At 45.6% G+C, this 26871-nt stretch overlaps 2 protein-coding genes across 9 annotated transcripts; one reads left to right on the forward strand and one right to left on the reverse strand.

Moving 5' to 3' along the window:
* Positions 1-10596, forward strand: MTRFR (mitochondrial translation release factor in rescue). 7 transcript variants are annotated; one of them, XR_012045224.1, is made up of 6 exons: positions 1401-2294; positions 2634-2944; positions 3666-3906; positions 4960-5184; positions 9169-9254; positions 10345-10596. XR_012045224.1 is itself a non-coding variant. In XM_072879898.1 (5 exons), the coding sequence occupies exons 2-4, from the start codon at positions 2252-2254 to the stop codon at positions 3876-3878; spliced, it is 567 nt and encodes a 188-aa protein (XP_072735999.1). In that variant the 5' UTR covers positions 41-130; positions 2222-2251; the 3' UTR covers positions 3879-3906; positions 4960-5721. The 7 variants fall into 7 exon arrangements, 5 of the variants coding, with proteins under 5 accessions (XP_072736002.1, XP_072735999.1, XP_072735997.1 ...); XM_072879898.1 differs by lacking the exons at positions 9169-9254; positions 10345-10596 and adding an exon at positions 41-130 and having other exon boundaries at positions 2222-2294; positions 4960-5721; XM_072879896.1 differs by lacking the exons at positions 9169-9254; positions 10345-10596 and adding an exon at positions 75-130 and having other exon boundaries at positions 2109-2294; positions 4960-5721.
* Positions 5852-20351, reverse strand: CDK2AP1 (cyclin dependent kinase 2 associated protein 1). Of its 2 annotated transcripts, none has more exons than XM_072879902.1 (4): positions 19947-20351; positions 9862-9968; positions 8877-9003; positions 5852-6094 (listed from the first exon to the last, which is right to left on the reverse strand). In XM_072879902.1, exons 1-4 carry the CDS (start codon positions 20152-20154, stop codon positions 6027-6029), a joined length of 510 nt encoding a protein of 169 aa, XP_072736003.1. In that variant the 5' UTR covers positions 20155-20351; the 3' UTR covers positions 5852-6026. The 2 variants fall into 2 exon arrangements, with proteins under 2 accessions (XP_072736003.1, XP_072736004.1); XM_072879903.1 differs by lacking the exon at positions 19947-20351 and adding an exon at positions 18307-18677.
* Between the last annotated feature and the right edge of the window lie 6520 nt (positions 20352-26871).

Below are 26871 nucleotides of genomic sequence, written 5' to 3' on the forward strand. Positions count from 1 at the left end.
GCGCAGAGGCGGCCGTCGGGGAGCCAAGCTGTGCAGGACTGCATAGGGTGGCGTGTGCGTGCGCGGCCGAGCGCGCTTGCGCAGTGCGGGCCCAGGAGGGGGCGGTGACGCTCGCCTCGAGTCCCCTGAGGTAAGCGATGGCGGTGGGGCCGGGGGGCGGTGCGGGGAGCGGCCCGGGCCCGCGGGGAGCGGCCCTCGGCTCCTCCCGAGCCGCTCCGGCCGGGAGTCGGGCTGCGGCGAGGTCCGGTTCGTGACTTCAGCCCGACGGGGAGGCGGCAGGCCTGGGAGGGCCGGGGTCGTGGCGCAGTGACCGCGAAGCCACAGGTCTCGGGCGGCCGCTGCTGTGGCCTCGTTACCGGCGTGTGGCAGCGTGCCCCTTCGGGCGCTTGGCGGCTGTCAAGCTGTGCTGGAGTCTCTACTGAAATCTTGCTACTCGCTTTGTTTCCTGGATGCATGGGACAACAAATGAGGTTGTTTGTGCAAGTTTTTCAGCAAAACAGTTGCTTTAAAACACAGTTTAATCAACTATTTGGAGTGCATGGTGCCACTAAACCCTCATCGCCGATGTGTCCGACTGCCCCGTGTCCTTTCCGCTGAAGCTGAGAACGGCTGGTGACTTCTGTAACTGTGTTTGAAAAATGGGAGATTAGTGTTCTTATTGACACAGCTCTTCTCTAGTCTATGCTTAAAAATCTCATAAGCAAAGCTTTTTTTTTTTTTTTTTAGAATTAAAGCATTATTTTCTTAAGATCTTTTTTGCATGGTAGGGCATTTTGCATTGTAGTTTCTTGGAGACTTCCTGGGCTAAGTGAAGTCTCGAGAAAAGTCTTTAGTATCTTCTAGGTTTAGTCTTGTTTTATAGCTGTAGTGTCAAGTAGTAGAAATAGGCTTACAGTGAACATGAGTTTTTACATTGACTTAAATCTATTAAGATCAGGCAGCTCGGAGAGTTGTCAGTCTTAGTCTCAAAACTGGCTATTTTAAATGGGTAGCGCCCATATTACACCTGCTGTTGAGTCAAGGCTCGCTTCAGAACTAGGTAGTAGTTATACAAATTTTTTCTGCATGTTTTTGGCAGCAAAAAAACCCGTTACTACCTTCTAGTGCCACCAAGTGGACATCTTTACTTGTCAATAAAAATCTTTCTTAAAAATTTATTTTTTCAACAGTTATGTTCAACTTTTATGGATGTTTATTACGAAGTGCCACTTCTTCACATGCTTAAGGATTTTCTTCTGAATCAAATAAAATATTTCAAGCATAACAGCATGTATTGTTTTAATTGTTTACCTAATGCCTTGTTGAAGAGCACCATTTGACAGCAGTAGAACCTGACATTCCTCATTCTCCATGAGGATAACAGGTACTTCCATGCGTACTTTTCTGCCTTTGTTAGTAACGGAAAATCAGCATGTGAAGTAGTAGTTGAAAACCTGGTGGTCTGCTTACCCCTCCATTCTTTTTCCTCCATCAAAGCTGTATGATGGACTATATAGAAAGTTATGAGAGTAGAGCAGGATGGGCAAGCTTGTTAACAGGATCAACATAGAAGAATACTTCTGATTTGAAATGTAGTTGTCCACGTTTGCTGTAGTAGACCACTCGCCAAATCCTATGCGCACTAGAGCCTGACCTCAAAATTTGGAAACCACTGTAATGGAGCCAGGTCAAAAGACAAGTCTAGATCATGTAATCTGTTTAGGTAAGGATTGCTCTGTTTCCTGTACTAACCTAGCATTAAAAAGGAATCTCAGAGCTCAAAATCATAAATCACGCTGTAACTGTTAGTGTATATACCAGAGTTCTGCTGCGTACCGTTAGTCGGCTGTTTTGACTGAGCAGTCATGCATCATTCTTGCAGGTAAAAATCCCTCTTTGCATACTGACTTGTTTAAACTACTCGAGCCCTGTTCTGCCAGATTGGACTTCTGACAGCCATGTCCTTGGGACAGAAATGTTCTATATACAGTCTTGTTCTTTTTTTTGATTGTTTTGTTTTTCCTCCACCTCCTCTTTGCAGTCTTCCATGACTGTAAGCCAGTGAACGTGGGAAGCCAAGATGTCATTAGGCCAGTTACATTATGTAAATTTGCTGCTTCTTCCAGCAGGTTTCTTTCAGTAGTTTAGAGCACTGTTTAAGGCAGCCTCAGAGGAGGATTCCTGCACCCTCACCTGTCCTCCCTTCATGTAGTTCAAGCACGTGTCGACATGTGAATTGCAGGTACTGTTGCCAGTAAGACGCAACCTGGGCATGAGTGGAGTGTCCGCAAAGGCTTTCCAGTCAGACGATACAGGTCAGGCTGCAAGACAGAAACATCCTCTCTCTCCTCTCTGTTTTAAGATATCTTTAGTATTTTCCAAGTGTTGGTAGGAGTACTGATTTATTTACTGTTTTCCCGATCGCTTTCAACAATAAAATAGTAATCTTGACTATTTTAAGAAACTTAATTGCAATAAGAACTGAAATTCCATTTGGAATGGTAAATATTTCAAGGCAAATGCCTATGAAACCAGTTCAAATATCCTTGAAAATAAATCTGAATATCAAAATATCGCTCAAGACATGCAGCTAAACTAGATCATCTTAAAACAAGGATTCTCATGGCAAACTCTGTTCCCTACCTGTGTTTCAGGTTTCATTCCAGAGAAACTGTGTCCTCGTTTCTGTATGAATGTTCCAAGTTTATTTCATTTCACATTCTTACTGAGAGAAGTACGAACACCATCATGGAGACCATGGATTTTGAGGAAGCAGCAATTTTCTCTGCCCAGAGTGCCCTTACTTCAGGCAGCAGGAAAGAAGAGCTCTTTCAATCTCCTTGGACTAACTGAGGGAGAATTAGAAGAACAGTTTGTAAGAGGTGATGGCCCAGGAGGTCAAGCCACAAATAAGACAAACAACTGTGTTGTCTTGAAGCATGTTCCATCTGGGCTTGTAGTAAAGGTAATTATATTTTATTTCATTAAGTCACAAATTGCATCATGTCTTCCAAGTCTCCTTTCATAGTAAAGCATCATCACAGTGCAAATGTCACGGAGGAGAAGTTTATATGTATTGTAATGAATCTCAGCAAGAAGCAGTTTTGGCTATCAGTAGATAAATAAACTTGGGGTCATAGCTGATCTTCCTGGCTTTGACATGCAGTACTATTTTGTAGTTTTCAGTAAAATGTATCTTCATTCTAGCTGCCTTTCAGTGGCAGCTGTCACATTCCTATCCCTCTTGTGAGTTAATTAGAATGGCTTCCTTAACAAGTTGATCATCTGCTTTGCATTCTTTTTAAGCATTACGCTTACCTACTTCTTGTGGGTTAATACTTTGAAATTAATCTTTGCTTCCTTATCACAAGGGGAAGATACAGTTAAGCTAAACTCAGAAGAAGCTTTCCAAGGTAATATGGAAGCAATCTTGTTCACTGACAGAATTAAAGATTAATGCAAAAGCCAGTCTGACAAGTTACAGTAGCAGATAATTATTAGGCAGCCTCTCCAAAATATATCACCTGGATACAAAAGTTCCAGCTGTTCTTGGTAGGAGGATGCTCTTGGCTTGGGGGAGAGGGGAGTTTCTTCACTGTAATGGCAGGAAGATGTAGACTGAAAGGGAAAGCAGAAGAATAAACAGCTTAAAGTTCCAGTAAAAATGTCCTATTGTATTTCTTCAGTGTCATCAAACAAGATCAGTGGAGCAGAACCGAAAGATAGCCAGAGAAATCCTGCAGGAAAAAGTTGACCTTTTCTACAAAGGTGAAGATAGTGATGTTTTTAAAGAGAAGAAAGCATCAGAGAAGAAGAAGCAAGAGAAGAAAAGAAGAGCAAAGGAAAACCTAGAAAGGAAAAAGCATTTTAAAGAGATGCAACAATTGGATAAGAAATAAACGTGAAATACTGACTTGCCCTAGTAGGGTAAGGGAAACGTTTGTCATTATACCTAAACAGAGTTTTCAAAGTAACACATGATGTAGGGCTTCATAAGCACAACTGAAATATTTAGTAGTGACCTGCTATTACTGTAAAATGAAGTGATAAAAGCAGTCGTGTATTCCTACTTCTGTCTGGCATCATCTCATTAATCACATTTAGCAATCAGTTTTTCCGCCAAGTTCAGAAGATGATAAACCAATCCTTGTTAAAAAGGAACTATAAACTTTCCACCACTGTTAAGAGAGACAAAAAAAATTCAATAGATCTCCTTCTCCCCGGATGATACCTTATGATGCTTCGCAAGAGTTCTAGTGCATATGGAGAACAGCCCTAAAAGTTTATAACTTTCCATCCTTACTAAGGCAGTGCCTCTACTGACATAAATCCTTTATAAACAGTGACCAGGTTTAGATACTGGTTCTGATGGGGTAAACAGACGTGCTGATAGAAGAGACAGCAGTCGCTGGCTGCCTCCTTCAGCTCTGTTAGCTGAACAAATGCTCTGTCCTCAATTCTGAAAGCTTCTGAATTAAACAGAAGCTTTACAAATCTTACCTGGAGTGGTGATGAGCACTGGGGGGGAAGGCACTCCTGCAAGTGAGGGTTGGTCAGTCATGTTCTTCCATCTCAAAGGTAAAATTGGGTCATTACAGATAAAGAACAATGTGTGTTGGCAGCTGCCTTCCAAGGCAACAGAACCCAGTTCATCCAAGCCGTGAAGTAGTTACCTTCGCCTCTTAATACTGTATTTTATTCAAGTATCCATAGCTCCATGTGTTTTAGATATCCCAGATATACCCTCTTCCTTAGGATTTAGATTGGATTGTACAATAGTGAATTACAGTCATTTATTATGTTTATGCTGTGCTGCAGTTAAGCTTGGGCACTTCACTCATTTTGACAGCTTCCCATTTTATGCAAATACATGCTTTTCCTTTGTTACTTTGGAGCTACTAGTGAAGTATACTATCCTACTTTGATCCTGTTAAGAACTCTTAATTGCTTAACCAGAACAACTCTTTAATTTTTGGACAGCACCCTCACTGGCTGCCACCAAGTTCTGGCCTTCAAGAGTGAAGGGAGAGTGCTTCAAGAACCGAAGCCATAGTATGTATTTTGAAAGCAATGGAGACTCCTAGCAACTACACCGCCTTCTTACAGAGATCGACTGCATCCGGACTGTACCATGGATGGAAACTCTCCAGCAATCCGCAGACCCGTTCCCTTGTCTGTTCCTGAACTTGAGCCTCCTGCATGAAGGTTAAATCTTTTATCTGTTGAGAGTTCTTGTTCATGGAGTATGAATCTGATTAAAGTGACTGTACATAGTTTTAATACAAACTGTTAATGAAAATAAGCTTTATTACGTCAAGTAATAAATACATACAAAGATGCAAATAACAGTTTTAGTAATTTATCCAGAATTTTCTTTTTTTGGCAAACTTTAAACTGAAATCTCCAGCCTTAATGTAGAAATTAGCTTTCCAGGACCTTGTTATTATTTAATAGGTTTCCCTATTTTCCATATAACTCATGCACTTTAAATGGACTTCAAAGCACTAACAGTCATGCAAATGTTTATGCAAAATGAACAAAAAAGGAAAAATAAGAGAAGGGGGAAGGTTATTTCTAAGCAGGGTCTATGCTGTATGACAAATTGTGACTTAGCAGACTACAAGGTACAGCATGCTATTCTGCATTTATTAAAAAAAATCCTTAGAGCTTATGTCAAACTTTGAAAGATTGACAGTTTGGGGTTAAGTGAATATAGTCAAAGGAAAAAAACAGAATGAGACTGTGGCTGGATAAGAAGAGAACTGAAATATAGCCTGGGAGAGAAAGAGCATTCCTCTGCATGCAGTTCAGTTTTCATGTTTTAGAAACATTTTAGGGAGTTTTAACGTCTTTACAAAATGCAAACCCTCAGTAAGTTGAAAAATCCTTGTTTTTTCGTTCTTAACTATACATTTTTGTAAGGGCAAAACAAGAAAGGTAAAACATTCAAAATAAAGGAATTTGTCTGAATGTTTCAAGAGTCAAAAGGAGTAAGTGTTACTTTTTCTTCATTAAGAGATGGAAAATCTTGCAACTGAATTAGTGCGCTAGGATCTTGCATTTCGTTCCGTCTCAGCCAAGCATTCCCGAACTAATCCTCTAGCATGAATAATGCCTGCAAAAGAATTGGACATATTTTAAATCATGTCATTCAGGTCACACTTGCAATGACAGTCCAGAGAAGGGTTTATGTATTTCTGTCCCAAGTTGCCAAGGCTACCACAGCATGCCTCAGAAAAGGGAGAGATCCCTCGCTTCCCAAACATCAGCTGCTGCTAAACAAGTTTGCTTTCCCAAACTGGCATTATAAATTGAAAAGGGACTAAACCAGGAATCAGAGCATAATAAGATTTGTAGGTCTGCAGTGACAGGTGTATCTTAATGTGCAATGCAGGCCTATTTAAAATCAGAGACTTAACAGAAAGAAAAAAAAAATCATCTTACCTACCTGTGAGTTATTTTGCTACAGTGGAGTGAAAAAAAAAACAAAGTTATTTGGGGAGTCATTTTAGCAAAGCTCTAAAAGTCTTAATACCTTGGGATAGTTCTCCTCTGAGAGGATACATCAAAATCTAAGCCTTCATAATACTGCTTAAACACAAGTTGTGTCTCTTGTAAGAATAAGAAATTTTTTTCATGTGTGCAGAAAGTTACCTCCTAACACTGGCTCAGCTCCCAGTGCAAATCATCACCACTTTACATGCTGCTATATCTACTCTCATCTGATAGACATGATGTGGAATTTTCCACTACAAGTCCTGTTGCCTCGAGTTCCAGCAATCTGGACCTTGATTCTTAATCCTGGAACTAAATCTAGATTCATGTTCACAGAGCTGCTGAAAGAACAGAGCTTGGGATAGATTTTAAAATGAGACAGACAGATTTTTCTACAACAAACGAGGTTATATTTTACTGACAGGACAAGATAGAAGATGATTTCTCTGCTCAGTCATGCTCCTTAACAAGGTGGAGAAAGGACAATAAGGCAATAGATAAGGTTTAATCTCTATTTAGAGAGAATAGATTCTGTTTCTAGAAGGCTGCCAGCCCAGATTACAGCAACAGCCTGTACATCCAAGGAGTACTGACTTGGGACTTGATGGGTGCAAGGCTTTGCAGAGGGTTAAATTGACATAGACAAGTAAAGCTGCATCCCACAGCTGCGGGGTGCAGAAACACGTACTCAAAGCAATGCATTAGACCTGGATCTGGTGGCAGGACACCCAGTTTATGCAGCAGAACTACCCTGAATTATGTAGAACACTGGGAATTTGGCCAGTTTTAGAGGTCAGTAGCCTCTGTGCTTAGGAGCAGGTAGAGCTGGGGACAGGGACTTTATTCAGGAATAACCTCCACATGGTCATGGAGGCTGCAGTCACATGCCTACCCTCAATCACTTTTGCTCTCACACTTGCACATGTTCCTTCAGCCATTAGGCTCCCAAAATGGAAAGAGAGGTATGTTTGTGACCAAAAGATGGCAGCAAAAAGTATTTATTTGGGATTCTTTGCAACACTGGCAAGTCACAGTGGCAGCACTGAATCTTAAACCTACGTTAGCCAACAAACTAAACACTCACTACAAGAAGCAGCAAAACAACTTTTCCTCACCGAACTGAACCATTCAGTTCAGAGAGTGTATGCATCTCTCCCGGTCTCTCTCAAGCTGTCCCCATTAGCCTATTGCCATTCATGATCTATTAATACTGACTCAGGCAATGCAATAAAGAGAGACTCCAGCAACATTGATTTTCGCTGGGCCAGATTCCACTTACCATCAGCAGGCTTTATTGCATCCTTTCCCAGAACAGCTACTAGTCATTTTATTGCATGTCATGGCAGATATATTACTCTCCCATAATGGTTGAGCCTTAAATAAAGCTTTGTAGTCTTGGGTAAATGTAAAGGGGATTTGCAAGGTGGTGAAGTTAGTCTGTTACAATAACATTCCCATTCAGTGTTGAATGCATGAGCCAAACTCGGCACAAGGACCAGGGAAAGGGAGGAAAAGGTAACTAACTACGTTATACTGGCAAAGGACAGAACTGCCAGCACAACTGCTGTGATGGCCTTTCAGGGTCATTTCAGGCGCTGAAGCAGTGGAATGTCCCACTGCTCCTTCAGAAATATACCGCGCACGTCCCCTGCAGAGGACAATGTCGAGCTGATGTCAGCAGTGGGGCATGCGGGGGTTTCTTTTACACGGCAAGGAAAGGGCATTTATTACCCCTTTTAGCTGACAAAGCAAAGCTAAGGAGACCTCATCAGCCAGGCCTAAAAGCTTCTATGTCCCTTCCTAGTGGACTCTTAATGACATCCACTTGACAACAGGTAATGGAGCCTAAGCAGCCCAGCACGTGAATGTTTGACATCTCAGTCTGAACAGCCTTCACTGGCAACCTTTCTTTTTTTTTGCAGCTCTTCTCTCCACCAGCCTCCATGTGAATTACCACACTGTAGTGTTTCTTTAGGCAAAATGCACTTTAGTAAAGACTCTTGGGTCAAGTAGATGGGTGATGTATATGAGAAAAAGTAAACAATGCTTGGTCATATATTTTGGAGCCTGGGGAGAAAATGGAATTGAAGGGGCAAGTAAGTCACCAGGAACCTAGAAGCACATATCCATTAGACACCTTAAGGGTTCTAAAATAAGGTTTGAATTATTAACTGAAACTCCCCTTGTGCACATGAAACACATTTGGTGACTGGCTTATCTATCAAATACAGCATGAATAGAGTATCCCAAGGTTTCAGGTGCTTGTTAATACCCCTAGTTTAATGATGACAGGCAGCTGTCTCCTTCCAAAGGAAACAGTTGTCATGAAGCTGTATACAAGCAGTCAGTGCACAAAGTGTATGTGACACAATTTTATTTTTTTAAATAAATTTAAACATTACCTCTTTTTAGCCTCTCCATCGCACTTTTACTCCCAGCGTATGTGGGTCTAATCTCTTTTCCTAATTCTTCTATGATAGCTAGAAGTTCTGCATATTTGCTTTGTGGTACTTGACTGCTGCTGGTACCCTGTAGTTGAAAGTAGATTAGTCTCAATTAAATACTGCTAAAAACAAAACAATTACAACAAACAGCAACTGGAAATTCATGGAGGACCAGAAATAGCCCTGGAAGCCACTTTTTAAAAAAATAAAATTTCAGGTTTATTACATAAACATGATTTTCTTTTTGCAGTTGCTGCTACTGTTGGACACAACGCTACGTGCCCTTCAAAAAGCGGGATCAACTGGGAGGATACAGCTGCAAGATTGGGACCTTAGGTGGGACAGAAGTTAAAACAGTCCTGCAAGAACAGCAAACTGAGAACTGCTTATTTAACTCTGTTTCTGCTTTTTCAATGTTTATGAGTATATTTTCTGGAGAAGTTAGCTAGGCAGGGAGAGTGAGAAGCAGATATAAACAAAGCTGCCCATATGATAAGGGAAATCCTATGAAGTCAAATACATTTCACAGAAAGTTTACCGCCGGATTCCTGAAGCAGCCCATAGGACTGTCTGTGACACACACTTCATGAGACTAAATTTTAAAGTATAAATTTGCCAAAGAAAAACAGTATACAAATATTCACTTTTTAACAAATAATTTTAAAATGTTAGAGCCCTTACTATCAGAACATAACTCAAGACATGTTTCACTGTGACTCAGAAGGGATGGGACTAACAGTTAATTAGTAACCAATCTCACTCAGCACTCTGCTTAGTCTAATTTGATCCCAAGACATGTGCGATGAATCAGACTGCCATTTGGGTTTGATTTCAAATCTTGGTGGGAGGGAGGAACACCTCAGATTACAGGCCACAATCCATGCTACTATGCAAATGTAGAGCCAGTGATCTGATTAAAGAAAAACAACAAGCAGAGCTGTACCTGCATCCCTTGTGTATAGCCTAGAGATGGGGGTCCGTAGTCATTTATAAGCTGTCTGTATTGCGCAGATGTTGCCATACTTGTGGAGGGAGAGTGAACGCTCCCAGCTGTAAGAGAAAAGAAAAAAAAAGTGTTATTATCTAAAGATTAATTAGTGTGTTACACTGGGACACATTTTAGATCACTTTTTTCTAAAGCTGTCACCTCTCCCCTTTGTCTAAGCCCACTACTGCCATTTCAGAGTCACGCTGTTTGCTAGGAAGACAATAGTTAAATTAATGCTTCTCTAACATTTGCTGTACATTTGAAAATAGCACGGCCTGCAACATTATCAGTGCAAATTGTTTGCCTAAAAGTGAAACAGAGTGTAGCATGACAGGTTGTTCTGCCTAGACAAACTGTAAATATTAAGGAGCCCTATTTTTGCATATATACATTCCATGTAGATGAGTCTAATGTACTGTGCTATTTTTACTTTTTCAGTGCAAGTTATCTGAAAGTAATTTTGCAACTCAAAGTGTCATCACATGGTCAATGCGAGTTACCCTCAGTACTATTTTCAGCCAGTGCCAAAACTATTCACAGGGAACAGTCAGTTGAGGTACATCAGATCTGCTGCTCATTGTACGACATCGGAGGTGAAGAGTGCTGACATTATTCCTCTTTGTGTGATATCAAACGTTTTTAGCCAGTCATATTGTGCTATATAAGTAAACCAAAGGAAAAATAACATCACTTTGAATTATGGTTACTTTTTCTGAAGTTATAAAAGATTATATTCAGATCTACAGGGGTTTGAGTCAGCTAAGAGTTATAGAAACAGACTCTAATGTGATCATTGCCAAGCTGCTCCAGAAGTGAATAATCAAAACACTTCTTCCCCCTTGCCCCCCAATGATAAGAATTTGGGTTTGAGAAACAACTTTTAGATTTTTCTTAGGGGGCTTAATTATGCTGCCCATTTCACAACAGTGTTGGAGGACCTGCTGGTTATGGACTGTACACTCAAGAGTAAAGGAGCATTGCACCATTCCACTTGTTCGCTCTTGCAGCTGAAGTGCCCCTGCGTCCACTGACGCTGCTGTCTTTGCTTGTAGGCACAGACACAGCCTGCCTGCTGTCTGAAAGTATCTTCCCCCTTAACAAACTCCTTTGGTGAAAATTCCCAACTGTCAATGAGGAACAGATCTCATTTACCAGCCTTCATTTAAATCTAAATTAAACTGATGCTAGGAGTCACTGGGGCTCAGAACTAGGTAGATCTCTAGGCTTTGTTTTAAAGTTGCAAGTGATTTCATTCACAGTTTCCCCTCACTACAAAAAGAAAGAGCCAGTAGTTACACTGTAAAAAGCACTGCTGAACAGAGTGGAACAGACTCTTGTCCTCAGTTGGGAAGTCTCTTTCCACTTCAGAATTAATCACAGGATATCATTGTGGTGGTGTCTTCATTACAAGAAGAGAGTGTGTTCTTAATTTTAACTAGTTAACCTAATTTTAACTAGAAATCCTAAAAAAGGCAAATTGGGCTGGTCACTAGGTCACCTTAAAAAAAAGGCAAGTTTTCTCCTTAACTAAGCTGCTAAATTTCATGGTATTACAATCTGCATTTCCATTGCTGCAGTTTCACATGGAGCTAATTGTCACATTTTGCTAAAGCATAGTAAAAACCAAAAAAACCTAACTAACACATCCATAGAGTACAGCACTGTGAAGGAACACCAGTTTTCAGCTATTCTTTCAATTAGTTCTTCACATTATCAGCTCAAAATACATGCACAATTATAACATCTCTGTATGTACAACTCAGTATTTCAAGTCCAGATGACTGAATTTCAACAGTTATCAAACATGACACAACAGCAAACCGCATCTTTCCTCCAAGGATTTCAAAATGCTTCAAAAACATTAATGAGCCCCTTGTGCTGCAAGGTAAAAAGGTTTAATTACCTCAATTAAACAGAGAAAGACTTAAGCTATTTTTCCTCATGTACAATAAAAAAAAAGACCCATCCTGCCAAGACTTGTTCCTGAACCGTTATTGCAAGCAGTCACATACAAGACCTGGGAGCTACAAACTGGTTCAGAATTAAGGCGAGGACTCAGATGATCAGACTCAGGAATCCTGCTCTACCCCCTGAGCAAACCTTAGCTGCAGCCCATGCAAACGAAAAACAATTTATTGCCACCATATTGGTTAATGATAATATAGTACAGATAATTTAGTGATTGTTTCAGATTACGTTGATTTAAGCAATGACACGTGCTTGGTCTGTATGAAATAACACAGCAGGGTACGTCTAGATAAGAAAGAAAACCCTACTAAAAATGTGATGTGCCAAGACAAAGCAGTGAATCTAGGGGCTGACCAAGAAAGTTTCACAGATGTGAAATCCAGCAACATACGGCGTTGCAGCAGACAGTAGCTGGTCTCAGCATGGGAGCTTGAATCCAGCAGTGACTCGGTCAACACTGAATGACAAAAACAAACAAGAACTTTCAGTAGGCAACTCTGAGTAAGAACCTGCTGCCGGAGTTGGAGCATCACTCCTGATTTGAATCAGCAGTCAGATCAGTAGAGTTGCGTCGCTTCAGCAGCCAGGGGTGCTGTATTGTCTACTGTACCCACGACATATGCAGAGCTGTGCTGCAGACACTAGAGGCCATTGCTGAGTACGGCATGCCCTGCCAAATGACAGATCGTGGTAACCATGGTGAGTTTACCCGTTTCTTTGCAGTCTGCATCAAAAATGTAATAAGACATAATGCCATGCGCCGACCACTTTATCAGCAGCAGCAGGCCCAGAGAACAAAGAAGAAGATTTGACTTGGCCATGGTACCAGCCTCCATACATCCATGTCAGAAGTTGTGCCAGTCAAACTCAGCTGGAGGGGAAAGAAAAAAGAAAAATCCTTGATTTCACCTCAATTTAAGATGATGCAATCATGAAAATTAAATTAATTGGGGGGGTATTAGTATCTCACAGGGTAACAGACCTTGAGCTTTTTGACCTATCACTTTGTATGTTAATCTCAAGGAGAAGCCCTGGGTCTTGGATGACTATTACTCAATTAACCCAAAATACGTCTGCATGTCTGAACATCCTGTATATCTCACATTAAAAAAAAAAAAAAAAATCACCAGCTATTGCTATTATAGTTAGCAAGAAAAATTAGGCCAGGAAGTCTCACAGTCAATACCCAGTCAAAAATCAGTGTGATGATTAGGTATTCACTAGAGAGGAAAAAAGGAGGGGGGATCTAAATTGAGGCTTGCTCTCTCATGTTAAAATGACAATGGAGACAAGACAGTTAAGAATTGACAGAATCGAAAAGGGAGTGTGCTTAGTACTGAATTTAAGTGACACCCTGTACCACATCCCAAATTGTCTTACTGCTTGGTGCTGTTTAAAACCTAAATTAATATACACACTTTCCTCCCTCCACTTTCCTAATTAAATGTACACAAAACCTTTTATATACCCATTTATTCTTGTGCCAACAATGTATTTTATTTCTGTATTCAGACAGAAGACTGCCAGAAGCATTTTTCCCTACAAAAATATAGTGATTTTCTTGTTAATCAATATTAATCTTTATTAATTGGGGGGCAGGGGGATGTCTAACAATACAGCAAACAGAAATTAGATTTTTGTGTCAAAATCTCTTCCTTCCAGAAGTCTCTCTGAGCCCAAATTAACACCCTGGGAGACAAAGGATCTAGATCAATCTTTGTTTGCCTAAACTCCCACTGACCAGGAATCTTCCCATTAATTTCTGATACATTTATAGGGATCCCTTCAGCTCCTTTGCTACTGTCTCCAAGCCTGAGCAATGATACCAATTTGCTGATCTAAGTTTTAATTCTTAATTCTATTGCTGCTGCTTGCTGGAAAAATAACTGGGAAGGCAGCTTGCTGTGCACCCTGCAAGGAAGCAGTGGGAGCAGGAACGCTGGGGTACATTCACCTGATCCACTCCCAGCAGATGCCATGGCATCTACACAGCTCAACTGCCACCCTGTTTTACTCTCACGAACAGCAAAGTAAAATCAGGAATAGTTACTCAACTCACCAAGTTACTCATGTAGAACTGACTTAGACAAGCAAAGAGCCAACCCCAATGGGTATGTGTTTCCCTACTACCCTGTACTTTGTAAGGTTCTGTAGAACTGCATAGGTAAACTCCTGCCATTTTACAGACTCTTTCTACACATGAACGTGACAGCATATAAGAAGAGATACCTGTAGCCTGGTGTTTATCCAAGGTACATGGTATAGTCTGTGGAATCTCACTGCTTCTACCTCTATTTCACAGTCTCTTCAAGCTGAGGTTACTTGCAACATAAAGGCTGTTGCCATTTAGATGGCTAGTGGTCATCACCTCTTTATATAGAGGCCGGTGCTGGAGGTTAGTGCCTCTGCCACATAACTGGAGGACATTCCTCATCTGCTTCAGATGATGGCAGTTTGATTCCTGACGGTACGCAGTACGAAACAACCAGGCTGGAATATTTTAACTGAGAGGATATAAATTCTGTCCTAAACCAGACAACTTTGCAAGAAAACACATGAGAAATGTTCATGTAAGCTGCTCTGCCAACGTACATTGCGGGGCATCTTCAAGCACAAGGGGAGAGGTAACATCTTCAACCAGCACAGCCATTTCTGCAACAAGTATCTGAACACAGCCTGAATCACAGTTGTAGTGTTTTGGCTGACTACAAGAATATTTGATTCCTTAGCCCTCTACGCACTTTGGTTTAAGTTCAACAAGAACTCCTTGCCATCCATGGGATACCACATGCCTGTCTGCACAAGTAGATCTACTGCATAGCCAAGCCACACACTGAATTCTACAGGAGTTGCCAAGCCAGAGCGAAAACAGACAGCCCCCATTTCCCCCAACTTTCCAATAAATTTTTTAATTTAAAATAATGGACCCCATTCTCGTTTGCACAAAACATTCCTTATAGTACTGGCTGTGAAAGTTGTATTTTCACCCACTATTTCCCCCTTAAACAGCCCCTGTGGTAGAAACAGACCTTGCTTTGAATAAAACTATCTCCTTTTAAAAAAATCCAGTGTGCACACACATAAATATGTTCTCAAGAACTAGGACATTCTTTATCGTAAGAGCCAGAGGCCTTGCTCTTTTGATCTGCCTGGGCCTTTCCTCTAGTACTCTCGTTCTATTTAATCTTTCCATGTGGATAACGGTCATGTTTTATGTCTCCTCTTCCTACCCCCCTGCCTTTTTTTTTTTTTTAATGAGAAAAACAAAACACAGTCACTTGGACTCCCCACCATTCTTCTTTTCTAGCTTAAGACACAGGATATTTCTACACTAGCACGTTATTTGGCACAACAGGAAAGGATCAAAAGATGAAAGCATTTGGTACATGTACACCACATGTAGTTAGGGTGAGCGGGTACAACTTAAGACTAGATTTTAGTCTGGTCCCCTGGACTAAGTGTCTGTATCGTGGGTATAGTTCAAAGCTGTCCAATCTTTGGTTTGGACCCTTGTGTTCCCATTAAGGGATGGAGCATCAGTGTTGCACAACTGGAGCAGAGCTTCTGGTTTCCTTTTATCCAAAAGGAATCAAGTTAGCACGAACCAAAACCACTCTGAAAGTCAACCAACATGTGATGGGTGGGGACAATGAGGAGATTTGCTGACTGTGAAAACCATACCATTGCTCTGAAGCTAAACACTCAGGTAGACAAAGCCAAAAATGCCAGTTTTCTAAATGGCCAAACAAGTCCACTTGAAAACTGCTAATTCTGAGACATTTAGCGTGCTTCTTTTCAGATCATTTTTACCTTCACATGGACTTCAAGAGAACAGGGAAACAGCAAATTTCAGTTTGAAGGGAGGGGGGGTATATTTCTGAGAAATTATCCCCCTCTGCTAAGGCATGAACACTTTGCTCTCTGCTCTGCCTACAAACAGTATTCTTCCCAGTACTCCCACTCCAAAACCAACCTCTCAATATGGACAACAGTATCAAACATAAGCTGTCTCTGTAAAGGGCGACATGCAAGCCATTTGTTTATGGAAGTCTGCATTGCAGTCTTAATAATATAAGGAATGGCCTAGTGCGCTTCGTATCATTTCTCAGGACTGAACGAAATCAGTCTCTCCAGTTGCAAGCTACAGCCCCAGTTAGGGAAATTAATTTCATTTCACCTCTCAGTGAGAATTTGCACTTTTCACCAAGAAACTTCTGGTTGCTGTGAGGTGCAGCAGGTGCACTGACAGCCCTGCTGGTCCTCAGCTACAGCAGTACCTGTTGTACAGGTCACCACTTGTTCATGTGGAGCCAAGACACAGCTCCTTCCCTTGTCACAGTCTGCTGGAATTTGTTTTTCCAGATCCTACATACAACAGTTTCTAAGCTTTATTACAGGAACAGACTTTTGTCTCGAAACCTGACATTTCTGCAAGAATTAGAATAAAACCAAAGGAAAACGCCAAGCTGTTTCTGCTGGCTTCTGTACCTTAAAACTACTTTTCTCTGACCTGTGCATACTCTGAACAAAATAGGAATGCTGCTCAACATCCACAGAGCCAGAAAACACATGGAAACAAGGGGAAAGACAAACTACAGGCCAGTTCACAGCTGGTGTAAATCTCTCTGGTTCCACTGAAGTCAATGGAGATGCTCTACTTCACCTCAGCTCAGCAGCTGGCCCTCTTACAGAGAAATAGAGTTAAACAATATGAAACACAAGACAGATGAGGAGGAAACTACTTCACAGGATCCAGTATGATAAGCAAAAGAATAAAAACAAATCAAAACGTGGCTGTTAGAAAGGTTAACAGAGGTTCCCCTGGGACACTGCAGGGTCAGGTGAGGCTGGGAAGGTAGAGCCACAGCACCGCAGGTCCCTAACAGAGTGCCTTTTTACCGCCCAGGCAGAGAAGGTGCTTGTGCAGGAGATTAAATAGGGCTCCCCAAGCACAATTTGGAACTGACAGCCTGGGGTGCTACACACAGGGGCCCAATTCCCAGAGCACAGGCCCTCCAGGAAGGTGACTGATAATTTGGACAAAACACTGCAAGCCTGGTTGCAGACACCCTGGGCCAAGTGTCACCACTGACCTGGGCAATGGGGAAGAGGAATAGGCACCGAATTCTGCTGTAACAACACATTCTTCTTCCCTCAGCCTGGTGTAAGGTGGAGGAGTCACCACCCGGATGCTTCCAGCATCCTGAGTCACTTGTGGAACAGCTACGTTTTCCTCACCCTCAGTCATCCCCAGATCTGCCAACAACCCACGGAGGCTTCCTCCCCATATTTCCTCCCCCCCAAACAGCTCCTCTCCCTCAGGACTTCAGTCCAGGTTTTTGAGTCCCCAACATGCTCCTGTGCAAGAACAGAGCACAGTCACCCACCAACCACAACTGCTTCATCTCACTGATCCACTTACTGAGCGCAGTTTAAACATGATTTTGCAGAGTGGCCACTCTCAGCCTAAACTTGAAAGGAGTTAGCTCTGCAGCAAGGATGCAGCTCCAGGAGCTGAGTCGACACTGCCTTTCCAAATACTCCTGCACCAGAAGCCCTGCACTGCAGGGAAGCAGCATTACCTCCCAGAGGAAAATCCCTGTGAGATCCACAGCTGGCCAGAGCCCTCCGTCGGCCGAGACCAAAATATTCAGCATTCATACAGAGAGGCTTCTGCAGGGCTGATTTCAGGCCAAAAGGGACAGATTTCCTGTTTTCCTCTCCTCTGCAGGACGGGGTGGGGGGGGGTCCTTCACCCCAGGTTTGGAAGCAAACCTAGGATTTCTACTCCTGGCTGAGGGGCATTTAATTTAAGCACAATAGAGAAGCAATCTCCTTCAACTCAGAATTAAGCTCCAGAAAGGAGGGGGCCATTTGCAGTCATATCACTCTGAATGCGATATGTGCAACTGCAAGGACTGCTTTGTCTAACTCCCTTGGCCTTAGGCCACGGTGCTGGCAATACCACTAGCTAGAGGAAGAGCTGGTGCGTGAGGATAATGGCAGAAGACAGGGAGGGAAGAGAGAGCCCATTTTGGATTCAGAGGAGGATGTTCTTTCATTGAAAAGATTCTGGGGGTGTTGAGGATGATCCGAACTCAGAAGAGAGGACAACTTAGACAGGAATAGTTCCAGCATGACAGCAAACTGCTGCTAACTTGCCATTATGAGGAAAAAAGGAGCAGGGAGGGGAGAAGGGAAACATAAAACTGCATGAAAGAATCTAAAACCCTGATCGCAGCCGGAGCGTTAGAAAGCACACAGACACGGCAGCAAGGGGACTAGAGATAGAAACTTCACCACTCGGCTCGCATTGTGAGCGGCATGTCTGACCCGGGATTTTGCAGTCCTCGCTCGCAGAGCAGCCAGACTCGGATCCCCCCCATAGCATGACCTAATCCCCACCCCTCACCCACCATCGCAAAATACCACCTTTGTTTTCCCTGCAATTTTACGGCTGTTCCGGAGAGCAAGGCACAGGTTCTCGTGGGAGCCGACAGGAGAACGGTTTCCCTTGCTGGGCTTTGTTTTGTTTCTTTTTTCCTCCGGTGACACTTCTGCTTTTTGTCAAAAAATCCTTAGCACATCCCCTGCTTCCTGACCCCTTTGCAGAGCAGCGCTCGGGCCCACGGTGCTCCCCACACAACCCAGGCACACGGAGCCTTTACACGCTCGCAGCCCCACCGAGCTCAGCTCCCCGCAGGATCAAAGTGTCTGAGGCACAGGGACCTCGGTTCATCCACCAGCTGGTGACGATTCCTTGCAGTAAAATAAGATTGCCGCTCTCCTGGTAGCTAGAATAGAGATGCATCTTGTTGATCCCTTTCGTTCATCAATCTCCCAGGATCACAACCACAAACGGCGCTGTAAAAATCACCGAGGCAGATCTCCCTCCCTCCCAAACCCAACTGCAAAACTTTCCCTTCTCAGAAAAAAAACAAGAAAAAAAAAAAAAAAACAGCTTGATTTCTGGCTGCGGATGGTCTGATGCCAGCCCTGCAGGCTGAGGCTGCGGGGAAGGGAGACGGGAATATTATTTTTTTAAGTCAGAACCAACTTCTCCATTTTGGTTCTGTTTAATACTAGCCGATGCGCACACATTAGCGAGATCCCCTCCGAATATCCCACAGCGAAGCAATTGCTGCTGCGGCTTTGTTCAGACTGCACCGATTTACACACGGTCCCCGCAACGGAGACCCACTTTTACAGCAAACACCTCAGCACAAGAAAAAACACTGGCCTGCTGTTACCTTCGGAAATTAGGGAGGGGAAAAAAAAGGCGGGGGGGGGGGGGAGGCTGTAGTAAAAAAAAAAAGTTAACGCCATCAAGGAAACTTTTTTAGAGACGAAAGTTGGAAAGATTCCTGTACAGATCCGGGGAAGAGGAATAATTTTTAAAAAGGGCTTTTGTAAGAAATAAAGAGCAACTGCTGCCCCCCCCCCCTTCCAAAAAATCTCCAGCGAGCAGAGAGGGCTCGTCCGCCCGGGCTGCTCCGCGGAGCCGGGAGACTCTGAGGGGGGAGCGGGGACCGAGGCCGCCCTGAAGCGCTGGCGGCCGCCCCCGCCGGCGGCGGGTGCGGGGCCGGGGTCCCGGGCGGCCCCTCCGCCTGAGGAGAGCGGACCGGGGCGGCCCCTCCGCCTGAGGAGAGCGGCTCGGCGGCCGCGCGCGTGAGGCGAGGCGCGGCGCGAGCGGCACTTGCGGCGTCCCGCCAGCAGCGGTCCTCGCTGAGGCGCCGGCGGAATATTCCTGATCCAGATCAATCAGCCGCCCCGGGGAGCCGAGCATGGAGGAAACCCGGCGGCCGGAGCCCCGGAGCGGCGGCGGCGGCGCGGGGCCGGCTCGGCGGGCGCGGCGCCTCCGCGGAGAGGGGCGGCGCGGTGCGGGCTAACGGCGCCGGCCGGCGGGCGGGCGCTGGTAATGGCGGCGCGGAGCCGGCGCGGAGCCGCTGCCCCGCCATACCGGACTGGGCAAAAACTCGAGTCCGGGGCTTCCCCCCAGGTGCCGGTGCGGCACCGCGGCGGCCCGCCGCACGCCTCCCAAACTTGCCACCCAGTTGCCGCCGCGGACTTACCCGGGTTGAGGGGAGTCCCGGGGATGTGGGCATTCAAGTTGGGCTTGTAAGACATTCCCAGAGACATGGCCAGCGGGAGGAGGAGAAGCGTCCTGAAATTCAGTGAAGCGTCTCCGTGTCTCCCAGACACTTTGGGTTGTTTACAGCAGTAGCAGCACCGGCAAATATGGCCGTCAGTTATATTGACACCCACAATGCAATATATCATCCATACATCATGAGGAGACGCGGATCCAAAAACTTTGGGGGAGAGGAGGCAGCCACCCGCCGCGGCGGCCCGGCGCCCCGCGCACCTCGGCGCGGAGGGGGCGCGGAGGGGGCGCGGCGGCGGGGGGTGCCGCGGCCATCCCCTCACAGACAATGGAGCTCCCCTCAGGGACGCCGCCGTGAGAGAAGCCGGGCGGGGAGGGGAGGGCGGGCAGGCGGGCGGGCGGCGGGGAGCCCGGCGACGGCGGGGCGGGGGGGTGTTTTAATTAACTTCGGAAAGTTTTGGCACAACTTCTCATTTAAATCGGCTCTGCCTGCGCCGAGCGGCGGGGGGGCCGCGGCCAGCAGCCCCTGTCAGAGGAGAAAGGCAGACGCGTGCTTCAGGGTGGCCCAAGTGTCGCTGCCTTCCCGCCTCCCCCCCTCACCTCAAATCAGGCATTCACCTCTGATTTATTCCCTGTCTCCCCCCGCTAATTCCTATGGAAAATACCTGTTGATAATTTTAGAATAAAAGATTTTTTTTCCCCCAGATGCCGCCAAGGAAAAATCTGCCTTTCCTTTTTTTTTTTCCTTCTCTTTCAAACCACTATTTCTCTCCACTTGAAGGTTAAAGGTTAATGTAGATAGCAGCTTCTGAGAGATTAAAAAATAAATACGAATCTTGTTGATAATTGACTCATTTTCTACTTGCAAGCAGCAGTAAAACTTTCCCGCAAAAAAAAAAAAAAATCTAAATTTGTAGGTTAAATTATGAAGCTTTCCAGCCTGCATCTGCCACTTCAGAACTCATCCTTTTCACTGCAAGATACTCAGGTTTGCTCTGTCAATTAGTCTTAAACACACCTCTATAATCATTAAATTACTCCAGATTTATACCAGTATAACTGCTTGGGAGCTGGACATCCTCTCCTTCAGCACACAGCTCAGTCTGAGACCCACAGGACCCACACACCTATCTTACCAGAAGCCACTCTGAGATCAGTGAGGTAGTTGGTAGTTTTATTGCACATGCTAATTAATGTATATCCAAGGCAATATACTGCTCTTAATGCTGGTGACAGCAAACACAGAGCCTGATCCTGCTCCTTGGAAGTCAGGGGCAAGTTCCTTTTAAGTGATGCTGATCTAGACCCGTGGTATCGCTCGCTGTGGACTGCTCTGCAGAGGGAGGCAGGTAGCATCTCCATTGCAGAGACATGGAAATAGTCACAGAGCAATTAGATTATTTCCTCAGTGTAAAGGAGAATGGAGGCAGAGGGGGAAAAGCGAGCCAGCCTTTGAACCCCCCTGGCTCATGCCCTAGTGACTGCATACTGCATGAAAGAAACCTCTAAAAATTATGACTGGTACCAGGTGAAATACATGATCTTGTTACGGTTTTGTATTTTATCTCCAGTCCAAGTGCATGACTCCAGCTGTCGTGGCGAAGCTCAGAATGGCACAGACTATCCTTACAACAACTGATCCACACTCCGGTCTGTTAGAGAGGGGACCTGAGAGCCCCAGGCATAGAATTACACGCTCAGTGACAATATTTTCACACTGGTGCTTGAGTCTTTAACTGTGTAATTCTCTTATTAGCGCCCTGAAAGACTGCACTGGTAAAACCTCACATCCAGCGCTGTGTGAGTGAGAGCTTTGCATCCCTAAAGCTTCACTTCCAGATTTGTAAATAACTGCCTTTCTGTTGATTCCTGGAAGGCCAGTGAAGTCCTGCAGGCGAGGGGCATGCCGCTCTGGGATTTTCCATTGCTGTGCGGTTGTTTACAGTCACACCAAGTGAGTGCGAAATGGGAGTGTTCCGAGCTTGCTGTGTTTTTCACGGCTTTACACCAACTCTACAAAACTGCACTCAGAGCAACACTGTGAAGAACAAGATCCCCTGTGTTTTGCTTGGGTTTTATAATGACAGCTTCAAAATATACAATATTCCGGGGGGGGGCGGGATAAGGAAATGATCCTGTAAAGATTATCCTTTCTTCAGCACAAGACACTGCTAGCTTTGGAGCAAACTGTGAGGGTCAGTCTTGGTGAGATGGCCAAGCTTGTAGGGCCAGATTATTTGACCCGTAAGCGGGAACCCAGCAGTACCACATCTCAGTATTTGGCATCTGCTCTGCAGTTCTCTGGGCACAGGTAGCAGTGGCGGCACAAACACAAGACCCTGGTAAATGACAACCGTACTGCTTGGCCTCAGATGCCATGTAAGCTTCAACTGACTTTACTAGCTGCCTCTTGTTTTTTTGCAGACACCGCTGAAGTTGGCTTGGGTAGGAAGTACCTGCAAGTTCTTCCTATCCGCCATGTGCTCTGTGGAGTCACTTCAGTTGTTTTGAACCAGGTGTGGCCACAAGAATAAAACCACCATCAGGCTTGGCCCCTGGGCCGACTGCTTAGCAGGGTGACCACAGATTCGAGCTCCCTCGGAGGGACTGCCAGCAGTTTAAACTTGTTTTACGTCACGAGCATGGCTTGCACCACTGAGAGTTGTGTTCTGCACATGCAAACCCTGCATCGAGTGTAACAACTGCAGTTCCAGCAGCGTACACGCTCCAGGCTGTTTGCAACAAGCCGCAGGTCCCTGCTCTGCAGACTGATGGCACAGTCTTGTTTACTGACAGCAAAAGCAGCTCTTAATCACCAAGTGGCCAAGTCATAGAGCAGGAAATACAGCAGAGCCATTTTATCACACGTGACATTTTCAAGCCCTCTCCACACTAAAAGGTAACTTGAAAATAAATGTGTGTGCTTATGTTTTTCAGCAAGGGAGGATGGACAGTAAGAGGTGCCTGTCTCTTCAGTCATCTGCAAGCGCAGATGATGTATTTTCCAGGTATGGCTGCCTCTTCTCAGTTGTGTAAGATGTGCAACATCCACCCTGTCTCCCTCCTCTTTTTCTTTTCTTTGTATTTTCTCTGTTCGCTCTCCTGGTTTGACTTTCTCACCTCTGCTCCTCCCAAACCACTGGGAATACTCAGCAGCCAGTGTTTCCACACAGTAAGTCTTCCAGCCCCTGCTTAGCCAAGCTCTGACTGACCTCAAGGAGGTTTTCCCTTCCCAGAGCTCTGCGAGGTTGGATGCTGTACCCCTCTGGCGAGGGTGCAAGGAGTACATGCAAACTGTGATGCTGGAAGGCGCTGGCAGGTGGTTGTCAGGACGGCTCTCTGCAGTAGAGCTAGGGGCCCTGGGCCATGCTTTAAGACAAACTTGCTTGTCCCCTTGTATCTGGAAATAAAGCTAAATAGCCATCAGTGTCTGCAGAGCTATGCTGTAACACTCTTGGAGACCTGCAAACAGAGAGCGCAAACTTGACGTTGTTTCTTATCATCTTGGATTAAATCAACAATGATTTAACAAAGAATTAACGGTGACACGGCAAGACCCTGTTTTTTCCTGGCATGTCTTTGACGTGTAAAACATTACATTTGTGCATTAATTTCAATGTAATTAATTGTTGTCAGGCTTAATGAATTGAGTGACTTGGGGATGTTCTAACTGTCCTTTACCCACCACAGAGACCTCTGTAGCAGCAAGGGGAAAGAGATGGGAAATTTGTGCCTTTTTCTGGAGGGAGTTTATATTTAAATACTTATCCCCACATTTCTAGGGATCCAGCATAATGCATAAATTAATCATAGAGGCACCTACAAGTTTCTGAGCACTAATTTAATCTGCAAGTCTCCAAACTGCTCTCTTGTGCTAAAACTAAGATGATCATCCAAAATGAAGTGAAAAGTCTCTGATAGGCCTAGGCTGAAAATTAAGCTTTTTAAGTCTTGAGTGAAGGCAGGCTTAACCTCTCTGAAGAGCACAAGCGGTAGAGGCAAGTGAGTCTCAGCTTTAACAAACAGCATTTTAAAATATACTTTACAGAGCTGAGTACCTTTCTTACTGGGATCATAATGAGCCAACACCTCCTGGTGCAGAACATCTCCTTCCCCAGGCCCTGCTCCAGGGACACCTCGCACACTCCTGGGGCTCTCCGGGACACTGGCACAGAGGGAAAATTGTGCATTTTATCCTTTTTGGCACCATTGCTGCCCCCTTCTTATCGCCTTGCTACAGCCCCTTACATTCCTGCCTCTGTTCCCTACAACTGCTTCCTGCTGATGGTACAAGATTTCCCTCCTGCTCTTTTTGTTCCCAAGAGAAAGCCGGCAGCCCTTGGTGTCCCTCCACTGCAATCTGCTTTTTGGCATATGTTTGCTGCTTACTGCCCCATCCTCACCAAAATGCACGAGAAACACCCAATCCTGAATAGAAATACAGATTCCCCAGCTCTACCCTGTTGCCTTTTCTTCTCACACCTCAAAATACCCCTGGAAGGTCTGGATCGTGTTGTCCCCCTCCATGGGAAACAGCCCTCTGAGACCCTCTGCAAGGAGGGCGGCGGTACAGAGTGCAGAAGCCAAAAGTGCCGCGGCAGCAGCCGTGAGCCAGGCCCCAGGATATCCTCTCGCAGCGCCTGGCCCACGTCAGCAGACAGGCTTGCAGCAATTTCGGACCAAAGTTTGGATGCCTATTCCGGACAGGCTCTCCCCTTAAATTCTTCCAGAGAAACTTTTTCCCAGCCTAGCCCTGCTCCCCACTTTCAGATGGTTCCTCCCAGGCCAGATGCCGTGTTATCTGGAGCGACTTTCCCTCCCAGCCTTGTTTTCCTCCTACTCCTGAGTCCTTTGTCTGGCTGCCAAGTGGAGCAGCCCTGCCAGGCAGACAGCTGCTCAGCGTCGCCGCGCGGGTGCTGCCCTATGGGCTGAGGAGCCGATTCCAGGCTCGTTCCATCTTTGAGGGGGACGTTCTGCCTTAGAGATGGCGTGTACCAGAAGGAGAAAAAGCAAATAGCACCTGTAAAGCTGGCGGAAGAGAGTGGAAATGTTTAAGATAAAGAGGCCTTAATGCTACTCTCAGTTTACCTTCGAGATAGCGTAAGTAGCAAGCCTGCTCTCTCCTGCTCCGGCTGGAGGTCTCCCTGGAGGACCACAGAGCACGAATGAGAAGTTTCCAAGCCCTCAGCCACAAAAGCACAGGCCTGGAATCTCTCTAATGAGACTTTTCCTCTTTGCAGTTTGCCAGGCAAACAAGCACCAGGCACCAATATCAAAACCAGCCCAGATTCCAATGAAAACCAGCAAAGAAAATAAGAGCAGAAAGGAAACCGCTTCGTTTTGCTTGTTAAGAACAAGGCAAATAAAGCTACTGAGCCCCCCTCAGCCAGCAGGAGAGCTGTCCCTGCCCTGCTGAGCATGGGGTGAAGCCAGGCAGGCTGCCCGGCTGGGGGCTCGGGCCAAGGGGCTCCTCCTTCCTTGCTGTTGCTTGCAGGGACGCATTATCACGTTACCCCCACGTTACAGGGCTTCCCTGCATCGTCTTTCCAGACAAACGAGCGCTCCACCCTGCCCGATTCCTTCAGTTTGCCTGGAAGGACTCTCCCTTCTTGCCCTGCGGGCTGGACTCTCGCTACCCTCCCACTCCTGAGCCCTTGAAGGCTGTGCCAAGGAGGGCGGCACGGCCCAGAGCGCAGTGAGCTGGCACTGCTGGGCTGCTGGGCTGCGGCACGGCACAGCCTCTGCCTCCCGCCCTGTGCGGCTGTGGGCCCGGGGCAGGCAATACCCCACCCTTTGGCTGGGGCAGAGGAGTCTCGGAGACTTGCTTTCATCCCAGCCCTGTCTGGGAAAGCTCCTGAACCTGCTCTGCGTCCAGGAGCTGAGGAATCCACAGCAAAGCTGAGTGCTGTCTCGCCTGAAGTGCTTCCCGTACGCAGGCTGGTGTCAAACACCCAAATGCCCTAATCGAATTGTGCTCGTGTGAAATAAGCATCCACGCGACACCTGCGATGGCTGCAGAATCTAATTACCTTTTGGAGAGACACATTGGGGTTAAGCCTCACAGAAAACCTTCCAAGTGCAAACCAAGTGTCACCAGACCAGCGACATATTCCTGAAACAAATAATCAAGAGGCACAAAACACCTCTGTTCCTCATAGCCTCATTGCAGCACCAGCTGTAAAGCCTGATGGGAGCATCCCTGTTTGTTTTGTTACTGGTCAGTTGAGCAAAGGAAGTGGAGGAGAGAGTGGAAGCAAAGCCCAGGGCTGGAAAATGGAAATGACTGTGAGGAAAGGAACGTGGAGCTTCGTAACAACTGGGGGGAGAAGAGCACAGAGCAAAGGGGGAAGGAGGAAAGCCAGGGGGTAAATTGCAGTGACACAACAGCACAGTCTTGCAGAGTGCAGTGCATGGCACGGGCGGCTCCTCGGTGGTCTCCGGTCGGGTGCCATATGGCCCCCGGCTGACAGTGCTGGGCACGGCGCTTCCTTCCCTCGCCCAGGCCAGAGCCTCAGCCACAGCTTTTGCCAGGATGAGTCTAACACATCTGCTGAGTTCCTGTCCCAGGACACCCCTTGATGCCGAAGTGCGAGTCCTGAAGACGTCTCTTGCTCAGCTGGTGCCTGCGTATGAGGATCGCTGGTGTAAAAGCCTCTGTGCCCAGCTCAGCGGGTGCGTGGGTGTGGAGTCTTGCAGTGCCGATTGCTGGATTTCACTCGCCCAGCAGAGACAGTGGGACGGGGTGACGCCTGCAGCGTTAGGGCTTGGAAATGCTCGGTATTTTCAGGCAGCCAAATAAGCTCTGCCTGAACGTCTACCTAAAGAGTGACAGCAGCCGCCTACTGCCCTGTAATACCACCTGATACTGCCTATGAGCCCCTTCTTCTCCCCCT

This window comes from Ciconia boyciana, chromosome 15 (assembly GCF_034638445.1).
Source record: "Ciconia boyciana chromosome 15, ASM3463844v1, whole genome shotgun sequence".
NCBI classification, from domain to species: domain Eukaryota; kingdom Metazoa; phylum Chordata; class Aves; order Ciconiiformes; family Ciconiidae; genus Ciconia; species Ciconia boyciana.

Bases quoted from the DNA above. Each gene is read 5' to 3' on its own strand.
- MTRFR (XM_072879898.1), top strand. From the start codon at position 2,252: ATGAGTGGAGTGTCCGCAAAGGCTTTCCAGTCAGACGATACAG. The intron at 2,295-2,633 runs GTCAGGCTGCAA...CCTGTGTTTCAG, and splicing joins TTTCCAGTCAGACGATACAG to GTTTCATTCCAGAGAAACTG. The intron at 2,945-3,665 runs GTAATTATATTT...GTATTTCTTCAG, and splicing joins CATCTGGGCTTGTAGTAAAG to TGTCATCAAACAAGATCAGT.
- CDK2AP1 (XM_072879902.1), bottom strand. From the start codon at position 20,154: ATGATATATTGCATTGTGGGTGTCAATATAACTGACGGCCATATTTGC. The intron at 9,004-9,861 runs GTACAGCTCTGC...TTTCAACTACAG, and splicing joins GCTATACACAAGGGATGCAG to GGTACCAGCAGCAGTCAAGT. The intron at 6,095-8,876 runs GTAATGTTTAAA...ATTCTTTTGCAG, and splicing joins GATGGAGAGGCTAAAAAGAG to GCATTATTCATGCTAGAGGA.